The 26,580-nt window shown below is 37.3% G+C and overlaps 1 protein-coding gene across 1 annotated transcript in view; it reads right to left on the reverse strand.

Moving 5' to 3' along the window:
• The window catches only part of LOC141363321 (catenin delta-2-like), a 36,250-nt gene extending 12,665 nt beyond the window's left edge, over positions 1 to 23,585 (reverse strand). Inside the window, exons 1-3 of the mRNA XM_073865957.1 lie at positions 23,497 to 23,585; positions 5,866 to 5,900; positions 3,614 to 3,730 (exon numbers count right to left, since the gene is read on the reverse strand). Coding sequence (XP_073722058.1) covers positions 3,614 to 3,730; positions 5,866 to 5,900; positions 23,497 to 23,585 — 241 coding nt within the window. The remainder of the gene's footprint in view (positions 1 to 3,613; positions 3,731 to 5,865; positions 5,901 to 23,496) is intronic.
• Positions 23,586 to 26,580: the final 2,995 nt, after the last annotated feature.

Consider the following 26,580-nt stretch of genomic DNA (forward strand, 5'->3'; position numbering starts at 1 on the left):
AGAGATACACAGTCCCGTTATGGGAGTGTTAGACATGTATAAAATATCACCGGGAATACCACCTCCATGTTGGGTACGCTGGGTAGGTCAATGACCTGGGCTTTATCTCCACAGGATGAAATATTTTATAGAGCTATTTTTCATGTTCTTTTCGCCAGGCTATACAGAGCAGCATCGCCATACTGCATTGACATAGTGGGCTACAATAAAGAGAAGGACATCGAAATAATAGTTAGATGAAATCTATGAATAGTTTCAGCTCTTTCTTTTGAAAGTGCTAATTGGAATCAAAAGGGACTTTGACTTACAGGGATAACATAAAGACATCAATCTTATTCTTGCATCTAAGATGTTTAGATCACAGACATGTCGTGAATGACTCACGGATAAGCTTCATTTGAAGATGCTCTTGTATAGCAGCGCAGAAGTTAATGGGTTCAAACCCACATAGTGATAAAAATGCATACCTTGTAAGGGGCTTTGGATAAAAGAGCGTCTGCAAAGGCATAAATGTAAACAAAAATAGACTTTGGGTCAGGGGGTCAATGTTTGTTACCTGTCAGCTAATATGTAAAAGCACATCCACGTTAGACGTTTTCAGAAAGCTCTATCCCGAGTCCCTCTCAGATGAATTATTGAAAGCTACTCTTTTCCTACTGTAATTTCAACCAGCTATAGTAAACATACTTTCAATCCATAATTCATGCACTGTTATGTATGGCTGTGATATGGACATGTACATTCAGTAGAACTTTATCTGTTTTGGTTATTTTGACATAAAAGCTGGAATCGGATTGCAAAAGCTGCGTTTTTTTCCTATCACTAACCTTGACAGAATGAACATACGTCAATAACTTATTTGAGCTCAGATAAAGATCAATTAAATGCAAGGATTAGATGGTTTTCAGTTGTGTAATATATCCTCAATATACTGATACAGGTGCTCAAGTCTCTTTTTATATGCACGTCAGTGACAAGAACCAGCCAATCAGCTTCACCATTTATGTATCCACAATTAGGGTTTGAAATGAACTTTTTCACTCACTAGCCAATTTGGCTACTAATTTTTTAAGTCACCGGCAATTCAGAACTTCTACTAGCCAAAAAAAGAAAGAAAATAACAAGATTAACTAAGTTACTGTTTTTTGAAAATATGCTAATTTTCCAGCTCCCCTAGAGTTAAACATTTGATTTTTACTGTTTTGGAATCCATTCAGCCGATCTCCGGGTCTGGCGGTACCACTTTTAGCATAGCTTAGCATAATCCATTGAATCTGATTAGACCATTAGCATCGCGCTAAAAAATAACCAAAAAGTTCCAATATTTTTCCTATTTAAAACTTTACCTCGTGTACTAAGACTGACGAAAAATTAAAAGTTAATTAAATTAAAATTTTCTAGGCCTATATGGAACTATACTCTCATTTTGGCGTAATAATCAAGGACTTTGATGGCTGCAGCAGGCGTAGTGACATTACCAGCCCAGTCTCACGAAATTTCGTTATATAGTCACGTATTTTTTTGATTCGTTTTTCGTGCTATTATCACGAAATTTCGTGTTTTTTCGTGATCGTATAACGAATTCCTCTTTTCGTGTGATTATCACGTATTGGTTACTCAACTGTTTTTTCCTATTTTCTTACCATTGTCGCTTCGGTTTACTGTAGGGTTAGATTTACATAAAATGACATCCCTAACCAAACCCAACTCTAACCCTAACGCCAGGCGACATATAAAAAAATAAATCAGAAAAAATAGTATAAACCAATATATAAAGTGACATTCTAATCCAAGCACCAAATCTAACCCTAAACCGAAGCGACAATGGTTTAAAAATAGGAAAAAACAGTTGAGTAACCAATACGTGATAATCACACGAAAACAGGAATTCGTTATACGATCACGAAAAAACACGAAATTTCGTGATAATAGCACGAAAAAAGAATAAAAAAATACGTGACTATATCACGAAACTTTGTGAGACTGGGAAGGACATTACACAGCACCCGAAAATAGTCCCCTTGGTAACTTTTAATAGCTGGGAACTATTTTCAGGAACTGGGTAATATCATTAATCTATAAACTTTTCCGTCTGTCTTAGTACACAATGTAACTACTGAAACTCTTTGGTTATTTTTGAGCGCGATGCTAATGGTCTAATCAGATTCAATGAATTATGCTAAGCTATGCTAAAAGTGGTACCGCCAGACCCCGAGATCGGCTGAATGGATTCCAAAATGGTAAAACTCAATTGTTTAACTCTAGGGGAAAAAAGTGGAGTGTTCCTTTAATATTTTATTATTATTTAATATAAAATCCGAATTGCATATTATTCAAACAAAATTCTGTCATCCTGTCATATCCCCCCTTACTCTTTCATCCTTGTCCTTTAAACCGAAGTTTTTGTCCACTATAATTTCAGACAACACTACAAAATGGTTATCCTCTCAAATACACTCTATTTTAACCCAATGTTGGGTCAAATATAAACATTTTCTGCCAATGTTGCTTTAAAAATAACCCAGCACTTTTTATATTTAAGGGTATAGGGAGCTATTTCGGTCACGGCCATTATATAATTTACGATGAAGGAAGAGCTGATCATAGCTGTACAGTCAAACGGCTATTATTTTGACACTAACCTAACCCTAAACCAACATTTTAGGTAAATTACTAACTGGAAAAACTAAGCATGCAGAATTACTTTTTTAAGAGATTTTACTCTCACAAAATGGGAAGGGTCTTTGGCCCAAAAGAGAGGATTTTTAATACAGTATGCTTAATACAAATTTGTTCTGACACAGAACTTTCTATCCTGCTAAATTCTGTCATTATTTAACATGGCATTAGCCAGATGTACAGCAGTTTCACGAATGACAAAAATAAAGGCTATTACCATTCCCTAAATAAAATATTTTAGGTGTGATGCACAAAAATTCCAATTTCATTATCATCAGCACTGACAGTAAAAGCAATGCAAAGGACAATAATATAGACAGATGTTCCCATTTATGTTGAAAATGTGAGTACAAAGTGAGATGAAATGTTCTCTTTGCTTTTTTACAAGTGTAGATGTGACAAAGACTTCTGTTTTTCTATGTGTCAAGGAGATACAATCACAATTATTGTGGCATATTATTTCTCCAGTTTGCACAAGCACCACCGTTCATGCAATTTTACTACTGCAATCCAATTAAATGTGATTTTAAATAACAATGAGATCAAACTGTTAAGTGTTATGTGTAAAAAATGAATGAAAGAAATGATGTTTTCTGTAATAATGTGGAGAGACAACAAGCAATAGCGTTTTTACTATATTACTGCAATAACTAGCCACCCACAACTCCATGATGCTCTGTTTAAAACTAAGCATTGACTTCATGCATTTTTAATATTCAGTTCTCCCTAGCAAATATTATTATATGGCTCTCTGGAAAACTTGATTCTGATTGGTTATTGCAGCACTCAGCATTTAAAAATTTCCTAATAATGGCCAGTACCCATAGCAACACTAAATATAAATGATCGCACATCGGATTTAGCGTGTTTCTTTAATGAACAATATAACAATGTGAAGCAATGCCCTACAACAATGTTGAATTAGGAAACTCACTATCAGCTGTGTTGTATTCCTGATGATCCAAGATTCCTGACTCCTGCAGGGAGCGAATACACGAATCCACTAATTCCAGACCCGTATTCAGTTCCTCCTCGATGTCTTTCTGTCCGTCTGTGAAACAAACAGTGTATTATGTTAATCATGCTTAGTTACTGACACCACAGGTACTTCCCAAAGCCTCTATCGTCTCACTTGAGCTCTGACCTGTATCACCTGCTGACTGGGCAACCAAACAGACTAAGATTGAACTATTGCATGACCTGGTTAGCTACCCTGCTGCTTGTTCTTTGTTTGACGTGTCTATCAACTGTTCCTGGGCCAGTGTGGTGTTTTGCCAAGGGATAATGAGTTGCACAAGCTCCCAAACACAAAGATTAACCTGTTAAAGGGGACATTTCACAAAACTTTTTGAAGATGTTAACAAGACGGTGATGTTCCCACAGTATGTATGTGAAGTTTTAGCTCAAAATACCACATAGATCATTTATTATTGCATGTTAAAATTGCTTCTTTGAAGGCGTGAGCTAAAATGTGCCGTTTTTGGGTGCGTCCTTTTAAATGCGAATAAGGTGATCTCTGCACTAAATAGCAGTGCAGTGGTTGGATAGTGTAGATTAAGGGGTGGCATTATCCCCTTCTGACATCACAAAGGGAGCCAAATTCCAATGACCTATTTTTTCACATGCTTGCAGAGAATGGTTTACCAAAACTAAGTTACTGGGTTGAAATTTTTCACATTTTCTAGGTTGATAGAATCACTGGGGACCAAATTATAGCACTTAAACATGGAAAAAGTCAGATTTTCATGATATGTCTCCTTTAACTAAATCACCACACGATTTGAATCGATCTTCAGTTTAACGAAACAATATCAATTCAGGAATCCCTGAATTTTTTTTTTTTTATGTGAACAGAGGATGTAAATATTATCTGTGCTTCGCCTCTTAGATGTTGCCATCTTTCAAGACAAATAGGTATTTCAGTGATATAGTTCAGTGTTATAGTGGGAGGGTTTCAGCTACCAGCATGTACGTATTTGACACGTCAGCATTTTTATTAGTAAGGGGATTTCTAAGTGGGCTATTGACAACAAATTTTCCATGTAGCCATCAAGCCAAATATTGAATTCATACAAAAAATCAGAACATTTAAGTATACAAGTTGGGTCATAATAAAATTGAAATTAAAAATGCTGATGTGTCAAATACTTGTTTTCCCCGCTGTATATTTAAATATGAATTCTACAAAACTAAAATTTTTAATGAAATATCGATAGTTAATAAGAAAAAAATCCCAAATTGATAGCAATACCCAACCCTAGTTACTAAATGTTGCCGTTGAATTCAAATTTGTAGATAAACAGATAATAGAAGCATTCACTTTATTTCTATTCTTTACTTTCTGCATGTTATGCATAAGGTCAAGCATATTTCTTGCACATTAGTCTGTGTAAAGTAATTTCTGAGAATTGGTTCTAAACACATTATAAATGTTGGAAATGTATCGCTGAAACATGTTACAAAGACTGTGAACTATGCAGTACTGAAATGTGGAATCACTGTATAAAACTGTATATAGTTTATCCATAGTTCTGTCTTCAAGATTATTTGGGTGGGGCTAAAACGGTGACTCAATGACGTATTGGAGCCACCAAGCATGACCCCACCCCAACACAATAGTGGGCATTCATTTAGGTTATTCAAACATTTGAACATTGAGAAAGATGGCAGCTTTCCCACAAGTGGGCGTTTTTTCAGTGCCAAAGGTAGGCACGCCCCCAGCATTTGAGAGCAGACAATCCTGCCTGTTTTTCCAAGAAATCATATTTTTTTACTTAGTGGGTTTTTTAATCATTCAAATTTGGCTGAGTGGTTAATATCACATTGTCTGTGGTGTCACAAACTAAGAATAAATTTAATATCATACTTTACACAGACTTTAAATATAATATAATGTAAAAATACACCCCATCTTCATTTAAAATGCTTTATTCTTACATACAATACGAATAACAATAACAGTAAAATAAAAAAAATTAAAAAAATACTGTTTAATGAGTCATTTTAGAAACTTCTATCTAGATCTAGACCTGATATTCATAAATATGATGCAATGTTACTGCATGTTGCAGCATATCTTACCTAAGCTCACGATTGCTTGTGATTTACCTACTGTAGTTATAAACGCATTATTCAAAAAACACAATTGCCTGACAGCAAAAAAACAAAACATTAAAAATGATTTACCTTGAGTATTCCAGCGATACTGATCATCGGCTGAACTGCAAAAAAGAAAAAGAACAAAGTTTTAACTAAAATTAAACCCACGACCAGACCTCACATACATACACGGACTGTACAGACATAAGATATGCAGTTTGTGATACATACAGGGCAAATATTGTGAAATTCACTGTAAAATCACCACATGAACAGAACTGAAAACCAGCGGAAAGCTTTGATGCTTTTCCATCTACAGTAAAAATGAGATGTAAGTGAATAATTGCATGGCCTCCAACAACTCAAAGATGGCTCATCATTACAACAAGCATCACATACAGCAACTCGCAGGAAACAACAGCGGGCGTTGAGTCGAGGGTGTTGCTTCACACAAATGTAAATTTGTATCATGCACTCTCAGTTTGAGATTAAAGGTTAAACAGGGTAATGCTCTGCACCCTTCAGACTATCATCATTATAAAGATTTCCTATTTAGCTTGAAAAATAATATAAATGCACGTAAACGCTTTGGTGGGTCTTGCACATAATATTGGATTTCCCAGCTCATGGTCGATGTTGCCGGAGCCTGACTTTGTCGGAGGATGGAAAGAGGAAACAAGCCGTGGGGAGGGGGTTTGGCTAAAATCAGCACCTTTGTGGTTGACTGCCCATCTACTGTATCGAACCCTTCAGAGGATAGCATGGCATTACCCATAATGCTCTGCAGCAGCAGTCTGACAAACTGAAAACAGTGTAGCTGTGGACTTGAATGTTTCCTGCAACAAAAAATCTATTCATCAGCTTTGAGTGATGGAGATGTGGCGTGGCTTCATGGGAATCGTGTGTTGGAGAACACAAAATTTACATTTAATATTTTACCCCAAATCAATACAGGTGACTCTTTTTTCCTGTTTGAATCATCCGAACGAATGAAGAATCCAATTTTTTGGAATGAATACTACACTGTGATACTGCTGAAAGGCACACTTTAAAAGAGTGCTTTTAGTTATTGAATAGGCTGTGCGTACAGCATTTTATCAGAGATCACTTTGACAAAATCTGCTTTTAGTTACTTCCCAACACTGGTCTGTGTGTGTGCATGTGTATTTACTGGCAAAATGATATACCTCCAATGAGAAACTCTTCCCTTGACCACCACTGTCAGTCACTTATTCAATCTATCCTTGAGCTGCATTAAATATCAGACGTTGAGAATATAAAATAAGAAGAAAGTAATTGACTTGTAGTGACATTGGCGTGACGGCAGATATTTCTAGTGTGTGTCCTTGTTCAAGGACTGAGAAGACCAAGCTATAAACTATAAACAGCCAGGAAGAAGTCCGGGTCACTCCAGAATGCAGAGAAACTGACAAGGTCACAAAAGAAGACATAGCTGAAATACTCCAATATGTTGCCTATATATCAAAGTCAGCTAGGATGAATTCAATCACTACTGCTTTAAAACACATAGAGACACAGTGAGACTGGGCAGATGATATCAAACTAAATATCACTACCAATATATTTTGTATGAAAATCCTCTCGTTCTCATTTGACAGGTATACATAATTATGCAAATAAATGAGGCTATAGAAAACGGCATATATAACTTTATTCTTTAAGAATCCCGTATTACAAATCTGACATTACACACAGGTTTTATAAACCTGTTTACCAACGGTGCAATGTTGGGAACATTTAGAGCAAAGGTGCTTTGGGAAACATTACCTCTAATGAACCAAAGCTGAAGATGGGAGAGGAAATTCTCAGCTGACAAAAGGATCTTTTCAGCTGCGTGTTTATACAGACATCTCACTTTAAATAATGCATGAGTCTAGAGCCAGAATAATGAAAATGTTGACTTGTTTGAATGTGAAATGGTTCTAATAATCAAAAGCTACTTATATAATCAGACGCAGGGGGAACTGAAACAAACTGTGTGCAGTCAGAAATCAAACTCGGGCTGGGAGTGTCAAATATGTTCTTTATCAGAAGCACATATTCACTTTTATCTTGTTACTTTGTAAACGTTTAGGAGAAAACATAAAAAAGTCAAAGATGTAACTAGTATGAGTACTTCAGTACAAAGTACCAAAATACATTAAAAAAATTATAGATACAAAAAAAACTGAATGTTATCCCAGCCTTTAACACATGTATCTGTAGTACATGTAATACAAAATATACTGGATTTAACAAGATGCACTGCTATTACTATGAATAGGAGACATGGCAATGGAAGTCCCGTCTTCAGATAAAAGAACCAATCATCAATCGATAATGACAGACTATTCTTTTGGGTGGGGCTCTATACAGAGTCATGTGAGGTGCTTTTCAATGCACAGTAGCTGAAGTAACCTTAAAGAAAGGTGTTTTTTAATGCAATTTGAGATTAAAGGGATAGTTCACCCAAAAATGAAAATTCTGTCATCATTTACTCAACCCCATGTTGTTACAAACCCCGCATCATTTTTTGGGTTTTTGTAACCAAATCGTTTGTGGACCCCATTCACTTCCATAGTAGGAAAAAAGAATACTATGGAAGTAAACGGGGTCCACGAACGGTTTGGTTACAAACATTTTTTACAATTTCTTCCTTGTATGTGGTTTGTTACAACATGAGAGTGAGTAAATGATGACATAATTTTGATTTTAGGTGCACTATCCCTTTAAGAAACAAACATTATGCACAGTTAAAGTCTGGTTTAATTGTTGTTGATAAATATGTTGTTTAATTGTGAGTTTAATTTTAAAGATATCTGTCTTTCCCCATTTAGGTGGATGCGGCCGTCTTGCATGACTGAAGTAACTGCACAAAGGCAGTGCAAACATGGCTGCCTAGTGGTATGACTTCTTAAAGGAATTGCGGAGGATTTTCTTTTTCCAGGTGGATCATCAAGACTTTTGGCCTCCTAGTTGTCAATTAGGAGTGTTGCGCAATTGCATGTTTTACAAAAGTGGAGAAGTTGGTTCTTTTCTAAAATTCGAGAAAATCCTCCGCTATACCTTTAAAGAATAACTCCACCTTCACAAAAAAATCCTAATAATTTACTCACCTCCATGTCAGTTTCTTCAGTCAAAAAGAAAGACTTTTTTTGAGGAAACCATTCTATAATTTTTCTCCAAATAGTGGACTTTAGTGGACCTCAATGGTTTTCAGTTTCAATATAGTTAAAAATTGCAGTTTCAATGCGGCTTCAAAGGGCTCTAAACAATCTCAATCGAGCCATAAGTTCTATCGAAACAATTGGTAATGGTAAATTAAACCATCATCTTGCACTAGCCGTGTACATGTGTGAAATGCACACATTAAATATTATCATTCCACATACAACAATGATGGTACTCATTGGCAGTGGTTGAGTGGTTCATGTAGGTTGTCTACAAATCGGAAGGTTGGTGGTTCAATCCCCGGCTCCACCTGACCAAGTGTCGAGGTGTCCTTGAGCAAGACACCTAACCCCAGCTGCTCCCGACGAGCTGGATGGCACCTTGCATGGCTGACACCGCCGTCGGTGTATGAATGTGTGAGTGGATGGGTGAATGTGTGGCAAAATTGTAAAGCGCTTTGGATGGCCATTGGTCTATGAAAGCCCTATATAAATGCAGTCCATTTATATTTACTTTCTCCACACTTGTAAACACTGGAGCAGTAGTTTCGCATACGGTAAATAAACATAAGGTAAATAAAGCCTGCTGCTGGCCATTACAGCAATCATATTTTTTTAATTTAACCTTTATTTAACCAGGTAGAAACTCACTGAGATTAAAAATCTCATTCACAGGAGTTACCTGGCCAAGATGAGCAGCAGTACAAGTAATTCAGTTACAGACTTAAGGGGGTCGTACACCGGACGCGCAGCTCAGCGCCGCACCATTCTAAAAAAATCTAACACATTGTTTTATATACGCACACCGGAACCAACAAGTGGCGCCCAGCTACGACTCAGGAAGTTGCTTAAATCCCTGTCGTGCCAAAGAGCACCACTAGTAGTTTAACATTAAATAACATCATATTTGTTCCAACTCATTAACAATTAACATTGGCTGCTAACGTATTTTTTGCATTTGAAGTAGAAGCTATCTGACTAAGCTCGTGCTATTTAATGTGCACTTCCAGTTGACGATACCTCCGAGTTGTCCTAGACGAGACTCGACGCGTGCTGCGCAGCGCTGAGCGGCACTGAGCTGCGCGTCCGGTGGCGACCCCCTTAACACATCACAAAACAAAGTTTAAAACTTGTTATAATTCATAATAAAAAATAATACAAACATTCATGATTTTATGGTAAAATTACACTTTTTCGCATCAATAAAAAAACATGCGCCGCTTACGCACTACTCTCCGGCTCCGCCATTTTGGGCCTGATGAATTGACGCGCATATTATGCGTCAACGCATTTTTTGGGTTGTCCCAGCCCTAATTGCTTACTTCTTGATAATAATTGTCGTGGCTGGACGCATCAGTGTCTAGAGTGCATATGATTGGACACAAAATTTGATTAGAAGCTGAAGTGTAGGGTGATGTCATAAAAAATCTAGACCTTTTTTGTGCCAAACTGTAAGCTTTGAATGCTTATATCTTCAGAATGATAAAATTTTGTCAGCGTTTTGGACCATACTAGTTTCTATATATCCTTAAGCCTAAAATATTTATACTAAATGGAATTTTTTAAATTTTGATTTCAAGGGGACTTTAAATATGTGACACTATTGCTGTGGTATCAAGTGCATGATGTATTTTGAAGATTGGCATGCTGGTATCGAATCAACCCAAACCCTAAATGTAGGTAATTTATCTTCCGACAGCCACTTCCCACCAAGACAAATTAGATACAGAATGTCAAACATGACAAAATAAATGTCACAGCAGCTTTGTGCATTACTGTCTATCAGAATAATAACCACTCCACACCTCCATACAAAGTCACCTATTTTACATCAGACCACAATATCGAAACCACAGTACATCTGAACATGAGAATTTGAACGAGGCAGATCAAAGATGTGATTGGGGTGTGTGCCGAAGGGTCGTTTGGTCTACCCATACTCACCAAGATGCGTACAAATGACACGCAGTGTGATTATCGTGCAATAGATACGCCAAATTCCGATTTTGCGTGCATATGATACGCCAGTCCTTCCCATTCACTTATATGGCGAATCGTTTCGTGTCGTTTTATTTATTATTTTCTCATTTGTTTTCTGTTTTTTAAACCATTTTCGCTTGGGTTTAGGGTTAGATTTCAGATTTTTTAAGCAGATTATTTAATATACAGGTTTCTACTAGCCTGATGTTGTCATACTCAATTCTAGTCAGAATGTTCCCCGTTTTTCAAATTGTGGTGGGCGGGGCTAAGATCGGCTGGCACCCAGGCTAGGTTTCTCCACGTTTTTGTCTATATTTAACCCATGGTCGCTTGGAGTTGGGGTTAGAGATGGGGTTTGGGTTAGGATGTCATTTTTATATAACAAAAAGTTGTTCTAACCCTAAACCCAAGCGACAATGGTAAAAAACAGAAAACAAATGAGAAAATAATAAATAAAACAACACAAAACGATTCGCCATATAAGTGAATGGGAAGGACTGGCATATAATATGCATGCAAAATCGAAATTTGGCGTATCTATTGCACGATAATCACACTGCGTGTCATTTGTGCGCTTTTTGGTGAGAATGGGTTGGTTTGGTGCAGGACCAAAAAGGATATGATGTTTTCTGCATTAAGTCTACCAACTTCTCCAGTTAGTCTAGAAGCTGTGTATGGCGCAATATTTTGAAATTACTCAACCAAAATGTCCAACTTAGTTTTAATAGGACATGCTTAAATGCTCATTATAGTGAATATTACCCTTCAAAATATGACTATTGTTCTGCCTGCTGTAATAATAGTTTATACTGAAAATCGTATTGATGCTGTATACTAATATTTCATTAGTTAATGTAGTTTTAATCTCTTCACCAAACAACACACATAAATTTAATTAATAATAATTACTATTACAACTCATACAATTATGGATTAAACTATCTCTGTACCAGTATTATATTAATTATTATTATTATTTTTCTTTTTCATCTTTTTATGTCTCATTTGTGTATATATCTGTGATTGCTAAAAAAGAGAGAGAAATAGAAAAACAATTACAACAAACTTCTTCTCAATAAGCCGCATGTTTTATTTTTAAAAATGTAACATGCCGTGCATGTAGCATAAACAGTGCAGGCAGAGTTGCATCCCCACTGAAAAATCCAGCTAAGACCAGCATACGCTGGTGAGCTGGTTTTAGCTGGTTTTAGCTGGTCCCCAGCTTGGTTTTAGTTGGTTTTGTTGGTGTAGGAAGCTGGTTTTGCTGGTGTAGCAAGCTGGTCTAGCTGTGTTTTGGTCACATTTTAAGCTGGTCTAGCTGGACTTAGCTTGTCAGGCTGGAATACCAGCTGGCCCACCAGCATGACCAGCTTTGTCAGGCTGGGAGGACCAGCGTAAACCACCTTATGCTGGTTTTAGCTGGATTTTTCAGTAGGGATGTTCAGTAAAAGAGCCATTTACCTTAGCGAGCGGCACTAATAACCTGTCTCTCAAACACACTTCATCACACCAACAAACCACTTCCATGTATTATGCCATTCAAGCCTCTGGTTTCAATTTCTGAAGGCTTTAACGCAACAAACTCAGAGGCCTAGCAGATTTAGGCTTGAAACGCTGTCAGACACCTTCTGTTCAGATAGATGCTCCGGAGCCAAACGGCTGTCGGCGAGGCCGCCAGAACCTCCGGCATGATAGAGAAGCCTGCAGACCCGTGACAAGGCTTTTAATTGCAACCTATTGGCAGGCTCAGGCAAGCACATGGCCAGAAACCAAACCAACGCATGCTGTGATGTCAGAACGGGGCTGGGGAGGTGCATTATGGGACGTTGAGACTTGCTAAATGTGAATGCTTGAATGACGGGCATAGTTTATTATGAATGCTGTTTGTTTCATTCTCTCCCTGTAAATAATGTGTGGTTGAGTCTCTGTAGTGTCTCTCTGCGTTTATCATCTGACTGACGGCAGTGTGTGTGTTCAACAAGAATTACTGGATTTTAATTCAATGTAGATGGTTTTCGAAACGTTCTCCACCCTCTTGACGCAAACGCGTCATTCCTTTCTCAAAGTTAAATTGCTGATTTAGTACTGCTCAGATACAGAGTCATCCAAGCGTAGATGTTCACTTGTTTTGTAATTCCCCAAACAACAGGCGTTCCTTGCGAAAACATACATTTCGAGATGAAATCTAATAAAGCACACACAGTCCGAATGACAGATGAGATACCATTAACTTTAAATGGATATAACAGTATCAACCGCAGTAAAACGGCACAGTTAAATCAATAACAATTACAGCAAGATGCAGTTACCATTGGTTATGCATATTAGAGAGTATCAAATGGTATATTAACCTCCATTACAACAACATCCTTAGTGTGCAAAAGGATGTGTAATCTTGATGGGGCCTTGTAAAAAGAAAATGTAACTTTAGTTAAGCTCAGTCATTCAGTGCACTTGGTGGCTTGCCGAACATCTTGGACTGCTCATTCGGAGCTCTTGAATAAGATGCGAACCTCTTATTCATGACTTTGTGGGAATAAGCTTTAGTGGATTTGTTCCAGAATGCTTCATTAAAATGAGATGCCGCCTTTAACGCAAAGCAGACAACTTTAATTGCCTTTTGCTGCCAGTTCAACTGAGCGGGGCACACAGTAGGAGGAGGAATAAAAAACAGCCATATAAAGTCTCGCTTTACATCTACAGAAATGGTTAAGGGTCTCTGTACCCAGAACTGTACACTTTAGATAAGTGGAACTGAATAAGCTTTGTCGAAAGGGCATACCTATAAAATGCGAGGTTTGCCGACCTTATACTGTATGGCTTTTCTAGTCTTATGCTCAAATCTCACTGGATGGCCATCTGCATGCCATGGCGAAGGAGGAAAATACTGACACATTGATCGAATGGCTCTATAGGGATTTGTTTCTATAGGTGTAACATTACGTAACGTTTTACATTCAATGTGAAAAGGGCTTTAGTTTTGGTAGGATTAGTTAACTTTTACTTTATAATTAGTTGTGGTCACTTAGAAAAGACAATAAAGAAGTGGTCACACTAGGTTTTAGGAATGCAATAATGAACATAAAGTAGGTAAGAGATATGTTGTCATACTCCAAGCCTTCAGTTTATAAATGATAATACGCACCGTGTTTTTACAGTGCACCAAAAAGCTAATGATAACGAATTAAAAATATTGAAAAGACACATTTTTCCATTCCACTGCACTTTTTATTGTTTTATTATGTACTGTAAGCATGCACTGGATAGATGTGTTTTACTGTTGAGCTTTATCTTTTGCAGCATATCACATGTAAACGCTGCGTTTATAAAACCAGTGTACCAATCAGATGACACTAGAGGCGGATCAAGCATTGCAAGCTTTTGTTTACAGCAGGCATGGCAATAGTTTTATTTGATGGCAACATGGTGTAGGGCAGTGGTTCCCAACCTTTTTTCACTTCAAGAACCCCTAACAATATTTGAAGGCCCCCCGTTCACTCATTTTTTTCCAAATAAAGTTAACTAGAGCTTGGAATGACTAGACAGATGTATATTCACTTCAAATTCAATTCGAAATCTGCTAAGGCACCCCTGTAGGCCCCGACCCCCTGGTTGTGAAACACTGGACAAAAACAAAAACAGCCAATGATTATTTTTTAGGTGATTTCTGCATGCTTGTGACCAAACATGGCAGTCCCATGTTCTATGTGGAGGTTCATGGCTATAGGTGTGTTCGACATCGGCTGTGGCTGGATGTAACCGATCGGCGAGATTAGCCGCGTGCAGGCTGGGAGGAGCTGAAAACGGAGACGTGAAGTCGGACGCGCTGTGGTTCCCGTAGCTTGCTGCATTTACGTCAGGCATGGCTGATCACGTGCCGTTTGCTTGCTTAATCGCATTAAACATGATTTGTAAGATGTAAACTACATAAAAAGTGAATTATACTGTTTTGAATGTCCGTGTATGAGCATGAGTGGAACTGAAGAGGCTTACAGCAGTGTTTTACAAGAATAAAGAGTTCAACATAAGCATATATTATTTAAATACCAATGTAGTGGGGTCTACGTTTTTTATCCATTTTATTTTGATGAAGATGACACAATATAACATCGCGACTACATGAAAATAGCTTAAACTGTTATAAAAATACAGATTTATGAGCATTTGTGGAACTGAGGGCATGAAACTAAACACGAAATACACGTGATTGTTGTCATGTGGTGAATCCGACCAATCGTGAAACAGCTGTGTCGTCATTACAGCCCGTGCAGCTCCTCTTCGCGAACTGCGCTGGCTTACTCAGGCGGCTGATCTCGAACCGCTCTCGCGGTACTTAAAAACCATATGACACAATCACGTGCCTGCAGCGCCAGCTGAAGTCGGACAAAAATACTAACCGGAATGCACTGCTTCAAGTCAGCCACCGATCGGTCTGCGCAGCGCCGCATGAAGTCGAACACACCTCTTGTGTATCGGGTCATGTGCCTTCGGTGTCTCATCTCTTGTTCCCACCCCCTTGTTTTCCTGCTTATTGTTAATCATTAGTTTATTCCCACCACCTGTTCCCTCCTTGTTATCTTGTTTGGTTTTCTTATTTAATGTCATTGTTTCTTTAGCCCTGTGGAGGATCATTTTGTACCAACGTGTGTGTGCGTGCTTGTCGTATGTTCTCCAGTCTAGAAATCAAGTCATGTTAATCGTCAAGTTGTAGTCTAGTTTTGTGTTAGTCTCTGTTTATCTTTATATCTTGTTGATGTGAAGGCGTGGGCTTTTTTTGTCTAAGTGTAATAAAAGTCTTTTGTTTAACCCCTCATCATTGCTCTTGGGTTCATCAGTCCTAAACCCTGACAATTATCCACCTTTATTACTTTATATATTTCTTTAATAAAGGCTTTCTTAAATGTCACTGTATAAAATGTGCAAAATCCTGGGTAAAGCAATACTTCAAACGGTCAAAAGGGAGTATGTATTTAACAAATGCTGAGACCCTTTACATAACCCAGATCTGTCACGCAGGCATCGCAGGAGAAACATCAGATTAAAGCAATAATGACAAGTCTGAAATGTCTGCCCCCTTTACAAGCAATTAAAATCAGCCTGCCATACTGCACTTTGTTCCCCTAAAAGCAGTGGAATCAAAGAGAGAAGATCGCTGGATGAAACAAGCAGAAAACAATCTCACCAAACTAAAGTTATATGCATATTTCAAGATATCTGCAGTATGTGGGAGGTCTGCAGCCAGAGTTACAAGAAGCAACTTTTTAAGTAAACTTCATATCAGATTTACATTTCATTTGGTTTAAGGTCACCCAACAAAAGAAAGCCAATGCTAAATCAAACAATGAAACTCTGTGAGGCGGTTTCCTGGACAGAGATTAGACTAGTCCTAGACTAAAATAAATGTAAGAGCTGTCCAAACAGAAAACAACTTGCACTGACATATCTTAAAATACATCAATGCCCTTAGTTTTGCCATAAAATGCAATGCAAATGCAAAGTAATGTTTTTAGTAAGACATGTTTGTTAAAACTAGTTATCAGGGTTCTTGCAGGTTTCAGCAAGTTAAATTTAAGACCTTTTTAAGACCTTTTAAGACCATTATGAGTAAAATTTAAGACCAACACGACACATTACTAGAAGCATTCAAATGATCTCAGAAATTCTTAAAACGTTCTATTTTTATTGATTCAGTTATAGAAAAATATAAAATGAACGCAGTTTTAAAACAGATAATCAAAATACATGGAAATACATTATGCTTAACTCTATTAGACCGCGAGTGTTGGCGCTGACAAATTTTACCCATAGCCCTTTAGGAAGAGACTTCTGACAATGGAAGCCCAAAAATGGCTCATAGTGAGCCATTGATATACATTGAGTTAGAGGCAAAGAGCTGTGATTTTTCTTAATTAATAGTCAAGAAATGCATTGATTTACAATATTTATACATCACACTAAAATGTGTAAGTAGTATTTTTATAAAATTCTATCAACAATGTTTTTTGACAAATAAAATTCACTAATATTAGATCAGTTAGTATGGTCAGCTGCTGGTTTGTGCCTAGTTTTACACTGCCTCATACAACTTTAAAGCTTTAAAATGCATCACACTCTGTAGTACGTAAGCTTATAGGGGAGGTTTCCCAGACAGGGATAAGAGCTTTCCAAACTTGAAAACAATTTGCACTGACATATCTTAAAATACATCAAAATGCACACAAGTAATGGTTTTAGTAAGGCATGTTTATTCAAACTAGTTATATATGTCATAATTAAACTAAGACCTAGTCCTGGTTTAAGCTAATCCCTGCCCGGGAAACCACCCCATAATGTTTAATGTACAACTGACTGTGTGCTGTGTATATATCTTGTGCCTGTTTATAAATATACAAAGAACAAAAGATCACTTTCAATTATTATTAATCCCTAAAAGCATTAATATATGCATTTTATTAATACAAGTTTTTAATAAATTAATGTATTGCATTTAATTGAATACAGAATCACAGAGCCAAAAAAACACTCCACCCATACGTTTTATGCATAAATATGCACTATATACTGCCATCAGGTTTAATAGCCTCTCTAATTACACAATAACGGATGAATCTGCATTAAGAAAATGAAATTTACCATTAAAAGGCTGTTTGATATGTGTTGCTAACGTTATCCACTAAGATCGTTTCTCAATCCGAAGGCTGTAGCCTCCGAAGGGTCGCATTTCTTATTTCAGAAATGGTCTTATTTCAGAATATTAACTTTGAAATTAACTTTAAAATATTGATTATTATTCTTAGTTAATCGTTAATTGTTGTAATATGCTTATGACTTGCGAATGTAATGCTCAGTTAACTTAAATAAACCAGGCGATGCCGTATGCAGCAGCCTGCCTATGCGAAAGGGCTCTGATCTACCGCTGTTCATTTAACCGTAACTCCTGAAGCATTTGCGCAATCAAAACGTTTAAATTGTTCCTAAAAGACAATTGCACTTTTTTGAAATATATGGTTTATTACGGTACTTTCTTGCTTTCCGTCTGTCAATCGCTGCTGTTTGTGCAGAGCTGAAGGGAAAGCGTGTTAGGTTCAAGTGCATCGCAGCAAAGAGCAATATTAAAGTCTAAAATATAAAACTGTGTAACACTAAAGTTGACACGCTGTTGGTGGCTCGTGACTCGACGGCCCGACTGTTTAAGTTGATTTTCAATAAAGCAGCATTGATTTTTGTTCGCTTCTGTGTCCTCTATGTTTCAGAACCTGGCAAATGCTCAGGTAAGCCACGGGCTTATAAATTACCCCGAAAAAGATTTTTGCTTATACAGAACTAAGTTTAAGGATTGTTTCTCGCCAAACCCACAGTAAACAGTCAGATCACAACACCTGAAATATAGCTTATGGCACGATTTGCGTGGATTATGACAAAGGGCGGAACGTTTCTTTTTAGAGACCCACCATCATACACTTTCTGCCTCCGCCACTGATTAAGTTAGTTCTTCAGCGTTTTAAATTACTATTTTATATTCTGCGGACAACGCTTTTTGGGAATGAAAAGAGGTAAGAAATTTAAGACTTGGGTAAATTAAATTTAAGACCTGGGATAAAAATCTGGGTGTTTTTAAGACTTTTTAAGGCCTTAAATTTAACATTCTGAATTTTAGACTTTTTAAGACTTTTTAAGACCCCGCGGGAACCCTGAGTTATATTTCCTAATTAAACTAAGGTCTAGTCCTGGCTTAAACTAATCCCTGTCTGGGAAACCACACTTATAAAAAAAAATCTTTAGAAATTGCAGTATTACTGGCATGTTCACACTATGAAACAAGCTCTTTGGGCTTCACTGTAAAAAAAATAGCTGTAGTTATGCAGCTGTTTGCCAGTAATTTACTGTAGATTTAAATTTATGCTCTTTACTGGCAACAGTTTGTTTTAAGTTAAAGGGACAGTCCCCTTTTTTGGAAAATAGGCTCATATTTAGAGTTAAAAAATAGATTTGTACAGTTATGGAATCCATTCAGCCGATCTCCGGGTCTGGTGGTACCACTTTTAGCATAGCTTAGTATAATGATATGACGCAGTGCCCAAAAATTGTCCACTGCTATTGAAAATTACCAAGAGGACTATTTTCGGGCCCTGCGTAATATCATTGAGCCATGATATTTACATGATTATTACGCCAGAATGAGAGTTCCTAGCCATATCGGCCTAGAAAATCCCAATTTTCCTTCAGTCTTAGTACAGAATGTAACTACAGAAGTTTTAAGTAGGAAAAATATCGAAACTCTTTGGTTATTTTTAGTGCAATGCTAATGGTCTAATCAGATTCAATGGATTATGCTAAGCTATGCTAAAAGTGGTACCGCCAGACCAGGAGATCGACTGAATGGATTCCAAAATGGTTAAAATCAAATGTTTAACAGAGAGGGGAGCTGGAAAATGAGCATTTTTTTAAAATGCCGTCCCTTTAAATGAACATTAAACATTAACAAGTCTTTATCTTTACAGAATAAAACTAAAATAACGCCTCTTCCAAAGATTTCTGGGAAGCAAAATCTGAAGAAAAAAACAGAAAAAGTTTGATGAGGATTTCTTGTTCCCAGAATGCTTTGCATGAGGCTGTTATTTTATAGGTTTAAACTGGGTCACAATTGTATCCCTAACTTTGGAGGGGATGTACTCTAGACGTTCTGGAGATGCAAGTCAGTCATGGTTGACTCCTTCGCAGCCTTCTCACATCCAAACATGAAAAATTATGTTAATGTTAGGACTCCATCAAAATCTAACATGCAATAACACAGATGTACTGCCAATGTGTGTGTATTGTGCAGCTGCCCTGACTCATACTATACCATAGGCGACAGGGGCGCAATTACCTTTGTTGAAATCCATTCATTTTATGACTTTACACCTATTACAGTTCATTATTGCCGTTATATACATACATAAAATAAATTATTTATGACATCACACTGCTCGATGGTACAGAGGTGTAAATGTCACTATAAATATAAAAATATGATAAATATCTTGAATTTATTTCCTGAAAAGCTTGTTTTCTGTTTGTCAGTGAATATGTCTTAGAAGCCGGGGCACATTTGATTAACTTGACCTGTAGAGTCTAAAACTATTATCATCCATTCCTTCATTGCTCCTAGCAGCTGAACAGATGTCTTATCACAGGTAAAACACTTATTCTATTGCGTGGCAGAGAATGTAGTTATTTGTAAATGCAGAACGTATGAAGCACCCTGAGGCTTGAATGCAAAACATACGTGACCCATTCTTTGAAAACTAATTTTTGTGATTAACTGTATTCTACATAATCATCCTACATAATTTAAAGAACATTCTTTTATATTATACCACGGGTCTGTTGAATGCTGCATTCTGATTGGCTAAGAAATGTTCTATGGGTGTTGATTATTTTTCTGTAAACCGCACACCTATCTTTTCAAATGTCTTAAAAATAGGCACCAGAGCGATGTTTGTGGTAACTGTGGTATAAGCGGAATAATTGACTCCGGTCCTTTGAATTATTTGAAAATAATGCACACCTGCGGTGCATTACCACCTTGGTGTGCATTATTTTCTTATAATTCAATGGCCCGTCGTCAATTATTCCTTACATATACACTCTAAAAACAAACGGTGCTATATAGCACCAAAAGTGGTTCTTTTCTCGTAATCATAGAAGAACCGTTTTTAGTGCCATATAGCACCGGTGAAGCACCAGTGAAGCACCTGTGTAGAACCATGTAGTGCTATGTAGAACCATATGTGGTGCTATATGGCCCCTATATGGTTCTACACAGGTGCTATACAGGTGCTTCACCGGTGCTATATGGCACTTAAAACAGTTCTTCTATGATTACGAGCAAAGAACCACTTTTGGTGCTATATAGCACCGTTTGTTTAATATCATACTTACCACATGTACTCCAGTTTGAGAATCATGACAAGCACCACACTTGGTCACTAATGACAATATTATCATTAATTTTAAATCAAATGGGCGGGTGGTACAAAGTGTTCACAAATGTGTTTATATGGCCACGGATAAATGTTAACCCTGCATCTTAATCCGCATACAGTACTATCACTAGTTTATTTAGTATGTCCCATCTATTTCAATTATTTATTGGATTTTATATTTATTTGTGTGTTTTTTCTTCAGTTTGAAATAAATTATAATTCATTTCAATAACTGTATGGATTACTTGTATGGATAGTTGTTCTTTTTGAAGCTTTAAATGGGGAGGGGGTTTCAATGGTACTGTATTTCAAGCATTCTGACTTATTAACACAGTTATAGAGTTGTTTCCTCATGCTAAACGTAGGCAAAGTGTCAAAAAAGCAGTTGGACGTGTTACAGAATATTTCTGTGCCGAATGCACTTCGCCAGGGTTCATAGAAGTTTCGGAAAGTTTTTTTCCGATTACAGGTCCAACTGATGTATTAGGGGTTTTCTATACATATCACTTCTTTATATGGGCACTTCCCCCGGAAAACCCCGCCCACCCGTCAATCAGCGAGATACGTTAGCACTTGCAAACATCTTATCACGCGACACACCTTTGTTTAATTTCAAAACTCAACAATGGCACGAATGAAGAAGTGTGTTTTTGGATGTAAGGAGAAGAAATCCAGCCTTATGAAAACAATGGATATAGTTTATTATCCGGATTAGCAGCGGAGTTTTGCGTGTGTGTTTGATGCACTGAATTTTCCCAACCGGGTCACGAGTTCATGCGGTAAGTAAAACTTCTGTCTTATGTTGTAAATATGCGCGTGCATATTATATAAATGACACGAACATGTAGTGAATCATAAGTTATAAGTGTTGTATAGTGTTGCATTACTCGTACTCGCTCCACCCGCGGTAGTAACTCCTCCATTTTTTCGTACGTTATCGGAAAGATTCAGTGAAACTAATCTTTCTTTTATAAATCTGATTAAACTAAAGACTCTTCAGACATATAAAGGATGTCATACTACTCTATAGGTACTCCAGATTAACATCAGAAATCCAGAAACAGCGTGTGTAAGCTTTAAAAAAGCTGATAAGGGTTAGGATTTGTTTTAATATCTCTTACAGTAATGGTGATTGTGACAGGTCACACAAGTCTTTGACTTGTATTTATTCCACATCTAGAAAATACTGATATTTATTGCATATCGCCATTCATTCCAAATCTACAGAGATATGAATTTTAGTCAATATCGCAAAGCCCTTCTTCAGGTGATGCTATATTTAAGAGGACATTTGGTTATGACAGCACCCTCCAACCTGCTCCAACCAAACACATACGCAATCCCAGTAAAGCCATTGCAGTATTGAAAACAATCCCACACCCTCATACATCAGGGCATATTTTCCTCCACCTACATGTTGCTTATTTCAAAGAATGATGCTACTGTAACTTCTGAACTCAAACTTTGATTCCTGTTGCTAATGGGTTCACATGCCCACATGACTGTAGAATAATTTATTTCTATTTACTACACCATTAGTGCAATTCTCTTGCTAGCAATTTCTATTTCAGATCATAGAGACAGGGAGAGAGAGAGAGAGAGAGAGAGTGACAACGAGCCAAACAATAGTCCTAGAGCTAGCTGCCAGAGACTGTGTGAGTATGGACTTCCTTTAACTGCAGGAAAGCCTACTGCCACTGGTTGACAATGTTATGAGACACGGCACCCGGTGGCACGAGGGCATGCATATACTGTAGTGACTTCAGAAATACACACACCGCCTCTGATGTTTCAGAAGAGGTTGGAGTTGGGGTTTTGGGAGTCGATCTTATTGTTATACAGCAGCTGGAGGGTAGTGTTTGATTTAATGGATCCCTATAGAAAGGCTTGGTTTAATGTAGGGCAGTCCTCACAAGCTGGCTGCCTGGCAATTACTTATACAGTAGCTGTAGGAGGGTGTTTGTGTGTGCGCAAATGTGTGAAAAAATATTTTAATAGAAATATCTGTGTCTATGTAAATGTGTATGTTTGTCTACTTTAGTTGGTGATGGGGTCCAATGCTCGCCATGTGCCAAATGTAGAGTAAAAGTAACTTTTATGTGACCGACTAGTTTGACTGTAATACATTCAGCTCTTTTCCCAGTGTGCACTGTTGAAGAGCCAACGTACAGAGGACATTTTAGTGTTGTTATGCAAAAACCACCTAGTAAGCAAACCAAAGGTGGCAAGGGATGAAAATGTGGCAAGGAACAAAGTTACTGTAGGACACAATTTTACCTGGAACTGTATACATAGATGCTAATACCCAAAACGACTTCCAGTACAAGGGTTAACATTTTATCAGTATGTGAGTTCTCTTAGAATCAGAATCTCTACCAATTGGGTGAACACTCCCAGACAACATCTGCCAAATGCATAAATCATATGTAAATGTTTAGCCCATTGCATGGGCTAAAACGTTTAAACCTTTTATGTACAGCATCATCATAGTGTTTAATTCTGAAGCAGCAGTGCCCTCAATGTCTTAGCTCAAGGGACAGTGTGTAAGTGGAGGTGGTTTTAAGTGAGAGAGGCTGATCTGAAGTGACGTGATCACTGACTGTAAACTATCCGGGACATTGTGTCTGAGCTCCTCAGTCTCAGCCCAGGCTAACAGCAAAGACTTGCAGGTAGGTTGGTCACCGGTCATGTCAGTCCCAGTTAAAGGAGATTCCCAAAGTCACCCTGTGACATCACATCTCACCTACATTAAGATCAAATCCATTGTAACCCTGATAGAGACAGCTGTGAAGAATAAAGGTGTGGAGAGTGGCAGAGAGTGAAATGAGAAATTAGTGACAGGACTATGTGACATCAGCTGTGTTACGCTCTTCAGACAGCTTGTTTTTTTTTGGAAAACAATACTTTGGTATCATTGGAAAATAAGCCATCATAGCTTCCAACAATATGACACAGCATTTAAAACACATTTAACTGCAGTAATGTGACATTTTTGAAAACTTAAGGTAGAAAAAAGGTAGAAAATAGGTTGATTTATCCAGCCCAGTCTCCTGAAAATGCGTATAAATAGCACGAAGTGTAAAACTCGTGCAATACATACGCCAAATTCCACTTTGGCGTGCATATGACACGCAAGTCCTTCCCATTCACTTAAACGGTGCATCTTTTTTTGTCGTTTTATTTATTGGTTTCTCAATTTTTTTGCTATTTTTTACCATTTTCGCTTGGGTTTAGGGTTAGAACAACTTTTTGTTATATAAAAATGACATCCTAACCCAAACCCCAGCTCTAACCTCAACTCCAAGCGACCATGGCTTAAATATGGACAAAAACATGGAGAAACCTGTATATTAAATAACCTCATTAAGCAAATCTAAAATCTAACCCTAAACCCAAGCGAAAATGGTTTAAAAAACAGAAAAAAATTGAGAAACCAATAAATAAAACGACAAAAAAAGATGCCCCGTTTAAGTGAATGGGAAGGACTTGCGTATCATATGCACGCCAAAGTGGAATTTGGCGTATGTATTGCACGAGTTATTTATACGCAACCTCAGGAGACTGGGTAGGATTTATCCTAGGGATGGGACGATTACCGGTTTCACGATTTACCACGATAAATTGTCCTGACGGTGAGTATTATCGTTTAAAATGTAATTATCATTACAACCGTGTTTGATTACCGTGATTTTGAAAACTTGCGGTAAATCCTTTCCAGCCAGAATTAGTTTGACGCAGGCACACACATGCAACATAGTTTTTTGCACAAGAAGGCATTTAAGGGATAATGTATTGTATTCATTCACGGTAAACTTATTAGACAGATTTATTTATTTTTTACTACGGAAATAATTTCAGGGACATGAAATATTAAATTGTGATTTTCAAAAACAAAACTTGTTAAAACGTTTTCAGTGTGTGTATCAGTTCTTTTTGAACATTTCTATCTCATTTTAACACAACCATGATAATATTGATAACCGTGATAACTTTGGTCACTATAATCATGATATGAATTTTTCATACCGTCCCATCCCTAATTTATCCATCAAGGTTTGATTGGATTATAAAATTGTTAAAGAGACACTTAACTTTTTTGAAAATATGCTCATTTTCCAGCTCCTATAGAGTTAAACATTTGATTTTTACCATTTTGGAATCCATTCAGCTGATCTCCGGGTCTGGCGCTAGCACTTTTAGCATAGCTTAGCATAATCCATTGAATCTGATTAGACCATTAGCATCGCGCAAACAAATAATCAACGAATTTCAATATTTTTCCTATTTAAAACTTGAATCTTCTGTAGTTACATCGTGTACTAAGACCGACAAAAAGTTAAAAGTTGCAATTTTCTAGGCAGATATGGCTAGGAACTATAGTCTCATTCTGCCGTAATAATCAAGGACTTTGCTGCCGTACCATGGCTGCAGGAGGCGCAATGATATTACACAGTGCCCGAAAATAGTATGCAGCCATTTAAAGGTACTAGGTTGACTACTTTCAGGCGCTGCGTAATACTTATATTTTTAGCGCAATGCTAATGGTCTAATCAGATTCAATGGATTATGCTAAGCTATGCTAAAAGTTGTACCACCAGACCCGGAAATCAGCTGAATGGATTCCAAAAAGGTCAAAATCAAATGTTTAACTCTAGGGAAGTTGTAAAATGAGCATATTTTCAAAAAAGTGGAGTGTTCATTTAATGGATCAATACATTTTACAAAAAGAGAGGAACTTGTGCACACCAAACAGTATTGTCAAGCTCAAAAAGTTTACCATGATTTCTCATATGGGTTCTGAAAATGGGGTATGCAAATTCTGACAATGTAAATCTATAAGATGGTTTTTAATTGGTTCATTGTTTTTGTACAGCCCTCCACAACAAGCTGTTCAGAGTTATACACTGAAGTTTAATTCTCAGGGTTGAGGGATTTGAAAAAGGTAATAATGAGGCTTGCCTCAAAGGCAGAGAAAGTCATTACATTTGACGAAAGACTGAAAACAAACGCTTTAAAAAAAAAGTGCACCAATGAATTGAGCACAATAAGACCAGGGACAGAAAGCAAATGGGATCAATTTTGATTTCATGTTGTGTGTGAAGTATTAACTTGAATCATTCTGCCCAAACAGACTAATAAAGCAAAAACAAATTCAGTGTAAATGGTCAATGCCTGCTAATATTGTCTATGATAAACGTAATAAATTTCGAAAAGCCACCGTTCGTGTTGAAAATGAAGAAAAGATGAAAGTTTTGCCTCTATTGAAATTGCCTTTCCATTTTGGCGATCCATAAGTCTCACACTCCAGTACCAAAGACAGCCAGGATAGTGTTTGGACAAATGGCCTGCTATGCTCACAGAGCATGTCATTAATCTCTCCTTTCTCTCATTCAAATAAACAACACCATTAGGACAACGGCTCTGCCCATCAACGCGCTCATAGTAAATAAGCCCACTGTGCAGTCTGAAATGTAAAAGCAAGTTTATGGGTAGGCAGACAGTAATGATGTTTACTCAAAGGCTTCTAGCTCTCTCGCATGGCCATCCAGGGCAGATCACTTATAATCAGCCTCTAAGCCCATAAAGACAAGCATGCTGTCGTTTCTCTATGGAGAAACAACGGCACTCGTATTTTATATTGATGCACGTATATACAAGTCTTAAACGTCTGCCGGAATGACCCT

This window comes from Misgurnus anguillicaudatus, unplaced genomic scaffold (genome assembly GCF_027580225.2).
Source record: "Misgurnus anguillicaudatus unplaced genomic scaffold, ASM2758022v2 HiC_scaffold_34, whole genome shotgun sequence".
NCBI classification, from domain to species: Eukaryota; Metazoa; Chordata; class Actinopteri; order Cypriniformes; family Cobitidae; genus Misgurnus; species Misgurnus anguillicaudatus.